This window comes from Argentina silus, assembly GCF_951799395.1.
Source record: "Argentina silus genome assembly, chromosome: 9".
Taxonomy (NCBI): Eukaryota; Metazoa; Chordata; class Actinopteri; order Argentiniformes; family Argentinidae; genus Argentina; species Argentina silus.
Window position 1 is genome coordinate 12,281,489 of NC_139663.1, and position 14,263 is coordinate 12,295,751.

At 41.6% G+C, this 14,263-nt stretch overlaps 3 protein-coding genes across 3 annotated transcripts in view; 2 read left to right on the forward strand and 1 right to left on the reverse strand.

Moving 5' to 3' along the window:
* The window catches only part of LOC310809085 (heme-binding protein 1-like), a gene marked incomplete at both ends in the record, with an annotated part of 5,193 nt that extends 4,560 nt beyond the window's left edge, over positions 1-633 (forward strand). Inside the window, 2 exons of the mRNA XM_083676238.1 lie at positions 55-235; positions 456-633. Coding sequence (XP_083532364.1) covers positions 55-235; positions 456-633 — 359 coding nt within the window. The remainder of the gene's footprint in view (positions 1-54; positions 236-455) is intronic.
* Positions 634-1,753: 1,120 nt separating this feature from the next.
* Positions 1,754-6,517, reverse strand: wbp2nl (WBP2 N-terminal like). The gene is made up of 8 exons (XM_083677792.1): positions 6,402-6,517; positions 5,318-5,426; positions 4,910-5,048; positions 4,589-4,681; positions 4,236-4,430; positions 3,925-4,008; positions 3,348-3,424; positions 1,754-3,125 (listed from the first exon to the last, which is right to left on the reverse strand). The coding sequence occupies exons 1-8, from the start codon at positions 6,458-6,460 to the stop codon at positions 3,066-3,068; spliced, it is 816 nt and encodes a 271-aa protein (XP_083533918.1). The 5' UTR covers positions 6,461-6,517; the 3' UTR covers positions 1,754-3,065.
* A 1,588-nt stretch (positions 6,518-8,105) lies between these two features.
* Positions 8,106-14,009, forward strand: LOC310809305 (zona pellucida sperm-binding protein 4-like; the record flags this gene model as incomplete). The annotated part of the gene is made up of 13 exons (XM_083676501.1): positions 8,106-8,209; positions 8,794-8,933; positions 9,121-9,245; positions 9,384-9,501; positions 9,683-9,817; positions 10,017-10,189; positions 10,380-10,459; positions 10,774-10,901; positions 11,524-11,707; positions 12,616-12,760; positions 13,152-13,221; positions 13,485-13,616; positions 13,840-14,009. 13 exons carry the CDS (start codon positions 8,106-8,108, stop codon positions 14,007-14,009), a joined length of 1,704 nt encoding a protein of 567 aa, XP_083532627.1.
* Positions 14,010-14,263: the final 254 nt, after the last annotated feature.

Sequence of the window (14,263 nt, forward strand, 5' to 3'; positions counted from 1 at the left end):
GCGTGCTACCTGCGTGCCATCTCCTCTATGTGTCCTCTGCATCTGTCTTTCAAGGCGAGGCGATGGGAACAACAGCACCGATAACCATCACAGTGTATCCCAGAGATGATGGTGTGATGTCACGCCGTCTGGTTGTCGCTCTCAAGATCCCGTCCAACTACCAGATCAGCCCCCCTGCTCCCACCGACACCGGCGTCAGGATCGAGGATAGACCGGGCATGACTGTCTACGCATTGTGGGTGTCTCAATATTACAGATAGTCTTATCTCTCTCTCCCCTTCTCTCACAAGAACACACTTTAATTGGCTTATGGACATTCTGGAGATTCAGAGAAGTACCTCTCAATAATCAATACTCTCACTCTGCTCTCATAGTTCCAATTATACATTTTCTTAATAAATTCTATGGATGATGTAGTTAAGGTTTCTCTTCTCCCCTTTCTTCTGGTTTCACAGGCAGTTTGGGGGCTTTGCAGGGGAGAGTGAATACCGAGCAGAAGCGTCTCGTCTGACCAAAACCCTGGGCGAGACCGCCCCCTTTCAGCGCAAACAGTACTTCTGCTGCAGCTACGACCCGCCACTCAAACCCTACGGCCGACGCAACGAGGTGTGGTTCATACAGGAAGAGCCATAAGTGAGACATCAGAGGCGAGTCCCAACAGTATACAGTGGCTTCCTCTCCTCTCCTCCCTCATCTCCTTTCCATAATCTTCTTCATCTCTGATCCACAATGATCACTGTACTATCTTCAACTTGATCCAAAAATGTAGGATAAGTGAAAGGAAAATGGCGGCCCAAAAAGGTATTTGCTTTCACCTGTCCAGGCCTCTCAGATCGGGCGGGCGGGGGCGAGGGGGGGAGTGGAAGAAGCCACTTTAAGGTACTGCTGTATAAGGTCAAGGGGAGGGGGGGAGGGGTGGGGGGGTGACTGGATAACAAGTGGCCTCGGGGAGTGGGTCAGAGTGACTTCATATGATAGAACAAAAACAAACTACTGCTCAATGGATTTGGGTGACAGACAGTGTTTATTTGGTATAATGACAGAATTACTGTAATTCTATCTGAATTGTGTTTACTAAAGGATTTACACTCCCTACAGAACTTGCTTCTTATTGGTCAGAAACAAAGAACATTCAATAAGGTTTTAAACAAGTCATTTTTTATTACAATTCCATTTTCCTTCAACTCATTCCATTAAGACAAAATTACAATCAAAATGAATATAAAAAGGTAAAGCACAATTCCATTTCCCCTGAATAGGGGACTGGAAAGAAATAGGAATTGAGCCATAGAGTAGTAATAGTCAAATGTTTTCCTTAGTATGAATCCATGGGTGGGATGGTTAAATGGGGATATTAACAAGTAACTCTATTAGTGTTATTATAAGAAACATCAGATCCTTTACTTAGTGATTATGACATGCAAAATGTTCAAGACAGCAGTTTTGTGTAGTGAATGTTTTGGTGTGTTTGTGCTTAGTCTTTGAAATGTAATGTTATTTATTATGATTCTTGAAACTGTATTTTGAAATACCTCTGTATAGTGTGTGATTTTCTGTGAAAATATGAAGTGAAGATATCGTCAGGATTTGATAGCGTTTCATATCATAATAAATATGTCATTCAATATAACTAATATAATTGTCTGTGCAATATTGAAAATCTGTTCCTTCTCCAAAAAATGTGTTAAGTACTATTATCTGAATGATTTAGTGCACGCATACAGAAACCAAAACACATAAGCCAGTCAGGGTATATGTTTCACATAAACATTTATTTATAATTAAGTATTAGAATTTTTAATCAATATAAGGAACTCAATATAATGAATAGGATTTTACAAACAAGATATTACAGACATTAGATTAGTTTAAGATCAAACCCACCAAACCTCTATCCTAATAACTAGTGCAAAATGTCTTCCAGAAGATTCTCTACGCACACAGAGAAGGGAGCAATTATACAGTCTGTTAGTCACTTCACCCCAGTTTCATCAGGAATAAATGAGTTGCATTCACAGGTAAATTAGTCACAACTGCAGGCAAGCAAGCACTGAGTAGCTGCTACAGTCTATATGCCAGAACATGGCCTTGTAACTCCACACTTGTGTAATTACACAGAGTCAGGTTTTGGTTTCAGGCTGGCTTTGCATTCATAAATACACTAAAGGTTGAGACTAGGGCAAAGGGTTCTTCAGGTAACCCATAATAGCCTTAATCTCCAGGCTCTTGCTCTATAGATGTTTCTTGCGAGATGTAGGAACATTGCACATTACCATAATAAGCTTTATCTAAGCACTTCATTATCAAACAACATGCACTTCCATCTTTCAGTAAAAAGCCAGAAGGTATGTTGTGCATTAAGAGCACTGGGAATTCTAGCTTTCACTCAAGGCTCTCTGCCACAAACATAGACAACACACAAACATGTAGGAATCACTTATTACTTTCAGCGTGAATGTAAAAATACTTTACAATACTGTACCAGTAGGAATAGAAATTGTCATTGTTAATAAGCATATTAGAATTTTAATCGTAAAATGTTTATAAAATGTTTTTGGTAATAAACCTCTATCTTTTAAAAATGCAGTAAATATCTCAAGCCTATACATTTCCCATTTTCTTTACATTTCTTTTCAACTCATAAGGACAGAGTTAAGATGCACTCACACAGGACAGACCCACAGTCTAACAGACAGAATGAGAGAGCCCCATCATGATCACTGGAAACCATAAATACTTATTTGTAAAGTGAAAGTTATCAAATCTGCAATATATGGACTGAAATAAAGTTTGTGGGGGGGTCAAATAATCCATCTTCAATGGTTACAGGGGAGATTCTCTCTTTTCATTTCAAACAATTGAAGATTTAAGACATTGTATCCCAGTGAATTTCTGAATTGCCAACAACATCTTCTTGCTTTTATCTAAATAAAGAATAGAATGTTTTTCTGTGGTCTATAGTTATAGTGTCTATAATAATAATAAATCATAGTCAACATCATTATCATTTGCAGTTGTATCTATTTGGGGAATTAGGGAGTAATCAGACGAATGGTGGTGGAGTCTCAGTTGTTCTTCTTCTCGGGGTAGTTGGTGGGGTAAGGAGCGTAGGGAGGAGGCTGCTCCTACGAGGGAATAAACAGAGGCCGGTTATAAATACAAAATAAAAAATGATAGCACACTTGCAGGCACAGACACACACACACACACACACACACACACACACACACACACACACACAGACACACACACACACAGACAGACACACACACAGACACAGACACAGACACAGACAGACACTTCAGCATGTAGAGGTCATTATAATAAGAAAATGAAAGGTCACTCACCATGGGCATGTAGACATTGTGTGGATTACTGGGGTCGTAATAAGCGCTGCCTGCTGCCTCAGCCGCCTTGGCGTTACCTGAAGGAGGGAGGGAGAGAGAGAGAGAGAAGAACCACACACATGATACTGTATGGAGAAATGGAACACAGTACATTGCATGCATATCTACTGTCACTGACAGGGATACTCGTGACAAGACATCCTGACACTATGATGCTTTAAGACACATTTCCTTCTCACGCTACCTTAAAATACACACACACACAACTGACTTTTCAATGAGGTGTACCGAGTTCTACTGAGTGACTACAAGAAAAGGTTGTTCCATTGAAATCAAGGGTAATAATAAGGTTAGAGGAGACGAAGGGTGATTGGTATTTTCTGTTTGTTTCGTCCTTTGTAATTTGACGTGTACCGGATCGGACATCAGCACCCCTCTCTCGGTACCGTGCGTCATGTGACTCATTTTGCGGCAGACTGATCGGATTAGACAGATGCAGTGATGCAGACATCCAGAGAGAGAGCGAATAAAAAGAAAATAGAAAGAAATAAAAAAGGAAAGAGGCAGGGAGACAGACCTGGAGGGGGAGCAGTCCAGTTTTGTGGGGGTCCAGGGTAGGGGGGAGGGGGGGCCATGTAGGCAGGAGCAGATGGGTACATTCCTGGAACACGAGAGAAGAAATAAATGTGTCATTATAACAGCCTTAGGGAACACACATATTTACTTGAAGCAGTTGTAAATAAATACTGTCATCAATGACAATCAACATCATATACTCAAACGAGCTGTCTGAAATATTTTCTGTTATCGTTAACAGCGATGGCATAAGCTTGCTGCATAACACAAACAAACATCCGTATCAATCACAATATGGTTAAAAAAACAAACCTGCAGCTGCTGTTGGGTAGGGATAGCCCATGTTGGCTTGGGGAGGGGGGGGACCCTGGTAGAATCCATTCTGCTGGGGTGGGGGAGCATAGGGGTAGTTCTGAGGAGCAGTTGGAGCGCCATAGCCATTCATTACTCCAGGTGAAGGGTAGCCATAGGAGGCACCCCCATTTTGAGCGGGAGGGCCACGAGATGCTGAAACACAATTAATTCCAAGTTTAGTACTAAAACAGACTGGACTTGACCAAAACCATTAAATAGCAAACCTTTTCAATTATTACTAGGAGTTCTTTATGGTGGAAAAAATGCCCTGGGAAAGGAAAGATGTGATGAGTGACAAAGAAAACACTTACCATTGGTTGCTAGTTTGAAGAGGTGCTGGCCTAGCTCTATGGCTCCCCCACTGCTGAAGGACATCTTGAAGCTGGCCTGGCCCTCCCAGCCTCCTGAAACCAAAGAAAAGGTCATGTCAATACATTGATGAGCCTGTGGTGTAATTAGCCTTTGAGGGTCATTTCTGCAGGTACCCCATTACTGGTGCCACTTATTGACACTCAATATTAGGAGTAAGGCAATACTCAATATTTGAAACAGGTACTTCAAATAATACTGTCCCTCAGGGTTTCACATAAGGTGAATGTGAGTGAATGTCGAGCGGATGGTAAACACCATACCATCAGCCTCTGCAGACACTGTTCCCCTGATGTAATTGGCGGCGAAGACTGGTTGCTCAATGCTGCAGCCCTTCATCAGGTAGTATGGGAACATCACAGACCCCAGGCTGTCCTTGGCATTATTGGACACGAACACCAACTGAACAGGGAGAGAGGAGGAAAGAGAGAGAGAGCGAGAGGGGGGGAGAGCGAGAGGGGGGGAAAGAGAGAGGGGGGGAAAGAGAGAGAGAGAGAGACAGATAGAGGGAGAGTGGGAGTAAAAGAGAAAGGGTGACAGAGAGAGCAAGGATGTGACACGATCCAGATAATAGGGGTTGACTTCCAACATCCCATCAGGCACACAGAACTAATGTGGTGTTCAGTTTACAGATGGATATACTGTACATCAAAAATATGTAAATACTGTACCCTGTATGGAGTGAGGTAAACAGTGCCCTTTTTAGTCCCCCTGAGTGCATCTGTCTTGCCGGTGACATCACTGAAGGACAGCTCCACATTCTTGCATTCCCTCAGCACACTAAGGTAGATGCATAATACATTTAGACAATGAACTCAGACAGATAGGGAAGGTATCACATTGAGGAAAAGTACTGTACGCAATTTCACAGAAGTGTGTGTGGGCCAGGGACATTGTAAACCACACTAAAGGCAACATATTTTACTGGCAGCAGAGCTGAAACTTCCTAAATGTGTTAACACACCTTGTGAAATACTTAGCTACTTCCTCTCAGGTTAGTTAACAACGTACTAACCCTAGAACTTTTTTAGATTAGATTAGATTCAACTTTATTGTCATTGTGCAGAGTACAAGTACAGAGACAACGAAATGCAGTTAGCGTCTAACCAGAAGTGCAAAATAGCAGAAAGTGCAATGAACAGTATTTACAGGTAGTGCAATATATGAGCAGTGAGTAGTGCAGTATAATATAAGTAGTGCAGTGTAAGCAGTATATGAGTAAGCATTAGCATTATAGCAGAGTAAATAAGTTACTCTCATTATGTCAAGAAATTAATGTAGTTGAAATCTGAATAGATAGACTATTTCCTCTCTAGTAGGGTTCTACGTTCAGTTAGTTCGTAAACTAAAAGTAAGTTAGTAAATTAAAGTAACTACAAATACAGGATGTTATTTAGTTACTTCTTCGTTCCTTCATTTTGACAGCAAAGCTATGCTATTGTTATGCTAGCTGGCTAATGCCATAGGCCCGTCTTATTTGCGACTACTAGCTAACACAATCCAAACCTAGTTAGCTACAATATTATCCATCTACTGACTGGCACTTAATTATTCAACAAGTTTAAACATACCACACATAGTTTAGTTAACTAAGTTAGCTCTAACCCGCTAGCGGCGCAACGTGCGATTCACTAGCTAGCGAGGTAGCTAGCATTCTACTGGCTGCTTACGTGACTTATCTTAGCTTGCTAGTATAACCTGCTAATACATGTTATCTGGCTGGCTAGCTTGTCAGCAATTTTATTATTTACTAACCTCTCGCCGTTGTTTATCAAAACCCCTCCGTTTTGAGAATGATTTCGATTCAAAGCCATGTTGAAAAAGCCGTCTACTTTGCTCCGTAGACAGGGACACTGAGACTGTACAGGAGGGATGGCCCAAAAACGTCTCAAATGTTGTTACGTCAGAGGATCAGCTGTCCCGTGACCATGTGAAATGTTTTGTTTGGCAACATTGTTTGCAAAATGTGTCAACAAGTCTTCGCGAAGAGAGAGAATTGATTCGTGTGTAATATTTGTACAAGTAGAATTTGGCATGTTTGAATGAGATTAAGTAGATTGTTTTCAGTGTAGTAACCGTTCTGTGCTAATGGGTGGCTTTGGCATAAGATAGTTATATAATTCAACATGTGGAGCCAAAATATGTGTCATGGAAAAAACGACTACACCTAATCTACAGTATGACTTCATGATCGGGCCCATGGTAACATTTAAAGCAAGATGAGTAGAAAAAACACACAACGTGAAGGCCTTGAGTATTATCTAAATGGTGTTCCTTTATTTCTTATGTCATCAGTATCCCTTCTGCAAATCCACGGTCTAGCCACAATGACTGATGGAACGGCATACCCTCTATTGTCAGCAGAGGTCAACAATTATAATATAATCTCTCCATTATCTCCACATTTATTTAAACCAATTCAGCTAAATATTTGCATCCATCTTTGTGTCTGCGTGGCATTAATTAGGGTCGATCATTCGAATTAGCCTAGCAATGAAGTGATTATGCATTTGTATAATGATTATTCTTGTATAATGACAAGCGCCTTATAAATGTAATAAATTATTATTATTATTATTATTATTAAGTGACCCCAGTTGTCCAATAAATAGTGAAGAAGAAGGGCTGATTATGTCTTAATTAGGTGGGTACAAACATTACCACAGGGACGATAGGAGGTTATCATTATGTAGTGATTTCATTTACTGCCCCTGAGGTGAAAATGGCCATACTGCCTAATAATATATGCACAGTGCCTTGCACTACTTCCACACTGACCTTTTAATTCAGGGCAATTGGGGCGACACCCCAGGCCTGTTTGACAAAGCTTTCACCAAAGACGCAGTTCAAGATAACATTGTGAAATGTATGAGCCTCTTAGCTCCAGGTCCTTGCTACATGTTCTTACTAGTGCTGCAGATTGGAAGAATTACAAAGAAGGAACTAGATACATTGGAAGACATTAAGAAGATATAAGGGGAAAAAGTTGAAAGCTTCTGCAGTGTCATTTTCACCTGAGGGGAGGAGCTTCAACATGTGCTAATTGATTCTTATATTCAACGAGGTGATCCTGTTGTGTGAGAACTGATCCAAGAGTGTGGAAACAGGTGTCATGTCTTCAATAACCATGACAAAAGTAATCGCAATCAGGTCAGCGAGCTTATGGTGAGGATTGATGAAATGTTGCAGAAGAATGGAGTGGGCTGGTGCACCATTATTTCTTATGTCATCAGTAGACCAACAACCAGCATAAAATGACTTTATCCTCTCAGAGAAGCAACTGAAATGAGAAAAAAACCAAATGGTTAATGAGCTGAAAAAGAAATTAGAAAACACCCATATGCTTAAACATTCAGCTAATCCAACACCATCAGTTGAAATGTGTCAAGATGAGCACTTTGTCTTCCACTTGATTGCATCAGTGATGATCTTTGGAATGAACAATAACATATTCTCACCATGGTCATAAAGTTCTACACAAACTATCAGAAGAGGCTTATATCGTTGTTGGTGGTGGTTATATACTCACCAGCACACTATACAGACACTAAAGGACTGTCACGGTATGTGAGCATCTAGGGCTACCAAAAGGGGGCTTGCTCTAATCATGTGTGCATAACACATATGGTGTAGGCCTAGGGCACAGAGTAACATATTTACATGACAACCCAAGAACAATGTTTAGTAGATGACCACTGTTTTGCAATAACCTGTCCGTCAAATCAGTGTTAGTATAGAAGGGAGGAAGGATGAATTAAGGATATTCCAACGGCATCTAAGATAATTTCCTGACAACCAGATCCACCTCTCAACTCCAGGCAATTTAATGTGTTATCACTGGTCAATACATCTTTTATAAGTTGTTAAATTTGTAATGAACAGTCCAATCAGTTAATCCCATCATAATCCATCACAACTACTGATTTAAATCATACTAATTACAAAGTCTCGTGCGATGTCGTGCAACAGAGTAGTTTAATCACTTCAATCAGGCTATTTCCGGCCAAAATCCGTGTAATTAATTAGTCACAGAATTACACCACTCAATCGTGAATAATTCAATAAAACGCTACAGCTCAAATAAAATGCATTACCCTTTAACAATGCAACATCTATTTTTAATAATTGTTGCTTTCTTTGCGCAAAGCTGCCCGTGCGCCTCACCAACAGCGAAACAGAGTACACCTCAATCAAGAGCACGAGATGCTCTACCGCGAGTCACCTGCACCAGCCGAAGAATACGCGCCGTTTTTGGTCATGCGGTTCGACACAGTCTACTTGTCAAAGGTTAGACACGTTATATTTGAGGCCACGGTAAATATTTTGCTGTACATTTATTCAATTCTGCTCTCATTCTCAATTAAACTATCACCTTTTTCTACAACACGCCATCCACTTCATGACTCAAAAGTATTTCAAAGGCTCTGATCAGGTCTGTGCCAATGTGGCTGTTCTCTACTTCTGGCCTACTCAGACAGGTCTGGGATCAGTACGGTTGTGCCAAAAGTCAAAGAGGATTGTGGGGTTAGGAGGGGCAGAGAGAAGAACGGTGCCCTCACATTCTACAGTAGATATGACAGCTGCTATGCACATGCACAGGTACATAAGGCCTTATCTAAAATTCAATCTCTTCAGTGTTGGTCTTTGCATTGAAAATTGTGTGTGTGTTCATTGATTGGCATATATTTACCAACTATTATCTCTCTGTTCTATACCATGTGCTTGTTTTACCTGTAGGGTGACACAGTGGTCATATCTCTGGTTGTCCAGCTGATGGCAGGGGAACAATGGTACAGGGTTAATATTAGCTGCCCCCTCAAGAAGCAAGTTCAGAAACCCAGCATTAGTCCCACTGGTGAGTTGTAGTACCAGACCTGGGTTCAACCGCTACCTGGCAGTCCAGGCAAGCTCAATCAAACTCTATTTGACCCAGGTCTACATCATTTAATAGGATAAAAGTTAACAAAGCAGTTTAGTTTTGGGAAAATAGAAACATTTGTGAAGACTAATCACAAATAATACATGCTTTTCTCCAGTACTGCCAGGACAATGCAACACCCAGAGAGCTCTGCATGTGGACTGTGGACCCCAGGGTGTCCCCAGCGATGCCTGTCTCAAACTAGGATGCTGTTATGATGATCATGACTCAACCTGCTATTACAGGATGAATGGTAAGGAAATTGGTATTTTGCCACATAACTAATAGGAGTGTTAATTTTTGTGATAACAAATGAAAGTTATACAAGTGAGTGCTTCTGTAAGATTGGTGCAGGATGTCGGTATTTTCATCTTTTTTTTTTTCTTTTTTTTTTTTTAAGTCTTCTCTGCATTCTGGTTCATGCTGTGTCCACTTCTTCCCTTTGCTTTCAGCCTGTTCTCTAGATGGCCATTTTGTGTTCTCTGTGAAGGCGGCAGACACAGACCCCCCTCTCAACCCCAGCAGCCTCGTAGTTAGGGGACAACCACATTGCTTCCCTGTTGTTACTAATGCAGATACGGCTGTCTTTAAAATTGGGGTGATGGAGTGTGGCACTAAGATGGTGGTGAGTCTGTGTTGGTCTAATTCACACTTTGAGCTGTTGATCCTACCTTCTAGAGCAGTATATTTGGTCAGGATGCCTTTGGAGAACCATGAAATACTTCTTCATTCCATAGAGAACACCTACTTTCCAGAGAGAATAATCGTGCATCTCTCACTGAAATCAAATCATCTCCTTTGTCTCATATGAAAAGGTGAATGGCGATGTGGTAAGCTATGAGGTGGAGCTTGAAGAGCGGCAAACCAAAACTGTGGCCAAATATTCTCCCTTCAGGTAACTTCTAACTGTCTTCTTTTTTGTGTGTTATTCACTTGTAAAGTCTGCACTATGTTGCCATACCTGAGATGAATGCTGATATTTGATTCAGAACTTCATTATATGTGATTAGTCAGAAATTATATTTGTGGTCCTCTGTGGCTCAGTTGGTAGAGCATGGTGCTAACAATGCTTAGGTTGTGGGTTCAATTCCTGCTGGGACCATATATACTGAAATGTATGCACTCACTGCATTGTAAGTCGCTTTGGATAAAAGCGTCAGTTAAATGGCATTTTTTAATTATTATTATGTACTGAAACTGGGTTTGCAGTCTGCAGGTCCAGTGCCAATACGAAGCATCAGCTCTCCTGCACAAAGGTCTGCAGTTGCGATACCCCACCAACCTCCCACCTGTTACTGCACTGGGGACCGTCAGAGTGCAGATGAGAATAGCCACAGGTACTGGGTAGACTAGTCTCACACAGCCATACCTCCAAATCACACTGTTCTCATGCCTCTTTTGGAGGTCTGGAGGATATTAGGTTAGCCGTTTTGGCTTGGATTGAACTGGACGGAGCGATGGTAGAATGTGCTCGCAATTTAATTTAATTCCAAGAACTGTCCCCCACATGCCCATGTGGCGTCGTCTTTTCCTACCTGGTAGGACTGTTTTGCAGAGAGTTGTTGCCTGTGCTACCTTGCAACATTTTAGAAAACCTGAAGGGAAAAACTACATTCTGTTTTTTTTAGCTCCACCCAAGCAAGGTATTTGACTGGTTTGACGTGTCGTGAGGCGTCACTCATTTCAAACAGGTTTCCACCCCTTTGTCTGCCAAGGATTTTCCCAGACTTTCCAAACTAGGAAAGCCTGGTCTCAACAAGGTTGTGTAGACCAATGTGGTTTTTACTATAGACCAAGCCTTTCTTGACAGACTGTAATCTTACCAGATTTTCCTTACCAAGTTTAGATACGCCAGGTCTAGGTACAGTGTTCCTAGCAAGCAATTTAGCATCACAGATTTGTCATCTCTCAACTTTACGACATCCATATTCACCATCCTGACCCTTATCTGTTTTCCAGATGAGTCCTTCACCTCTTTCCTCCCCGAGGACCAGCTGCCCCTGACCCTCACCTTGCGTAAGCCTGCGTACGTGGAGGTGTCCATCTCCCCGCTCTCCCCTGACCCCAGCATCTCCCTGCGCGTGCGTGACTGCTTCGCCTACCCAGCCTCCAGACACTCAGTGTGGACACTGCTCTATGATGGGTGAGATGGAGGTAGCCAGACCCCAGAAGCTTCTGGTTGCTCATCCAGGGCGAGGAGTCAACTGCTTCTTGAAGTTTGTCTGGCTGGCCCTTCTATGACCCCTCTATCTCTGTATACTTTTATTGTTTCCTCCTGTCAAAAAAAAATAGAAAAAATACTAAAGGGGAGTCTCTTTTAAAAAAAAAAAAAAAAGTAATAAAAAAATACAAAAAAAAAAATATATATATATATATATATACACACACACAAAATTACACTCAGCGAGCACTTTTAGGAACACCTTCTCATGGTGGAGGTGGTGTAATGGTGTGTGGAATGTTTTCTGGCACAATACCAGTCAATCATCGCTTGAATGCCACAGCCTATTTGAGTATTGTTGCTGACCATATGCATCCCTTCATGGCCACAATTTACTCATCTTCTAATGGCTACTTCCAGCATGATAATGCACCATGTCACAAAGCAAAAGTCGTCTCAAATAGGTTTTATGAACATGATAATTAGTTCAGTAGCCTTCCCAGTCACCGGATCTGAATCCGATAGAACACCTTTGGGATGTGGTAGAACGGGAGATTCACAGCTTGAAAGTGCACCTGAAAAATCTGCAGTAATTGCGTGATGCAATCATGTCATCATGGACCAGAATCTCAAGGGAATGTTTCCAACATCTTGTGGAATCATTGCCATGAAGAATTGAGGCTGTTTTGAGAGCAAAGGGAGGCCCTGCCCAGTATTAGTATATTAGTGTTCCTAATAAAGTGTTCGGTGAGTGTATATAGAAAAATAAAAAGTTGCTCATCGAGTCCTTAGATGTTTCCCTATTGGTTGGTGAACCTGTTTCAGGTTGAGTGAGTGACAGCTGGTTGATAATTGGTTTGTATCCCCACCCCCGTCATTCTCCCTGACAGGTGTCCTAACCTCCTGGACAACATGAGGAGCTCCATCCCTGAGCACACACAGGGGAAGACCAACTCCCACTCCCAGGTCAGGAGGTTCGATGTGAAGACCTTTGCCTTCTTCGACCCTGCAACTGGGCAGCCCAGTGTGGAGGAGGTGAGATCAGAACCAGACGGTACATCCATCTCCCAGTTTATGTGAAGAGTGCTAAACACTTCAGGTTGTTGAACAATGGGTCATTGGTCAGAATGGAGAATGGGTTAAATGCATTGGAATAGTGTGTGCTTACTTTCCAGTGTTGTATTGTAGTGATTTTGTGTATTTGTATGCCGACTTCACAACATACATTTCCATGCAAATGGGCAATAAAGCTATTGTATCCTGTGATGTTGTCATTGTGGCAAACTTGCTAACTGCTATAGAGAACTTTGCTGGCATCTGACTGACTGTTTTTATGGTTATGGTCTCTGTCTCCATCTGGATTCATTCACTCATTCCCATATCTTGGATAATAATGATATATTTTGTTTTCTGCTGAACTTCTCAGATGTACTTCTACTGCTGGGTGGAGATCTGTACGGAGGAGGTGGAATGTGAACAAGACTGCTCCATTACCTGTGAGTGGTCTCTGTATCTCACTATTACAACTAATATACATCTTGTTTCAATCCAGTCATTGTATGAGCCCGTCCTTTGATTTCTACCTCCACCAGCCTCCTGTCTCAACACAACAACTGTATCATTACAGTACATGCTGCTGCATTCCCATAATCTCACAAACTGAAGGATGCTATGCTAATATGTTTTACATTCACTTAAGCTTTGTGTACCGATTTCATATTTTCAATCTAATAGTCGTGTTATCTGGTCCTCTATGCAGCACCTGAAGGTGAGCGGCAGAGGAGGGAGTCTGGGTCAGATCGGGTCCAGCTGGTCTCTGCCGGCCCTCTGCTGTTGGATCAGAACACACCTGACCTGGAGGGGAGTCCAGAGTCGTCTCACCTGAATACAGGTGAGCTCATGTATAGCTGTGAGGGATGTGAAATTATTCATTTTTAAAACCATATTTTTGTTTATTGGGTTTTATAGTTCCACAACAGTGTAATGCAGGCACTTTGTACATGGAGTATGATTCAAAGAAATATGATCAAACGAATCAGTTATACACAAATTAATATCCAATGTAGTATGCAACTAATGCATTTCCTTTCTCTGGTTCGCTCCCTATTTCTCAGTGTTTCAGGTGTCTGTGTTCTCTCTCTCTGCCATCTGTTCTTTCATCCTATTCTTCCTCCTCTTCTCTGTGTGGTGGAGGAGCCCTCAGTCAGCAGAAGAGGAAGCCAGCAATGCAGGGATGGAAACCAGGAACAATGAGACCAGCCAACAGGCGGAACAATCGCAATAAATAACTATTGTTCACACTCAGTTTCAATTTATTTCACCTACCATCGTACAATGTATTTGTCATGAGCATACAAATGATTAGTGTTAATTTGAAATATGTTCAAAAACCAGTTTGGTTTTTATTGTACTTTTGTACACATACTAAAGGTCAGTACACAAGTGGTAGTGCTCTACCTGAAAAGTAAATACGTACACCTACCACACCAGATTGTTCTCTCACAGCTTCATAACTACAATCTGTCTCACAGGGGAGGC

Coding starts and splice junctions, on each gene's coding strand:
- wbp2nl (XM_083677792.1), bottom strand. CDS start 6,460: ATGGCTTTGAATCGAAATCATTCTCAAAACGGAGGGGTTTTGATAAAC. Junction 5,427..6,401: donor TTGATAAACAACGGCGAGAG/GTTAGTAAATAA, acceptor CATCTACCTTAG/TGTGCTGAGGGAATGCAAGA. Junction 3,425..3,924: donor CTGGACTGCTCCCCCTCCAG/GTCTGTCTCCCT, acceptor TCCCTCCTTCAG/GTAACGCCAAGGCGGCTGAG.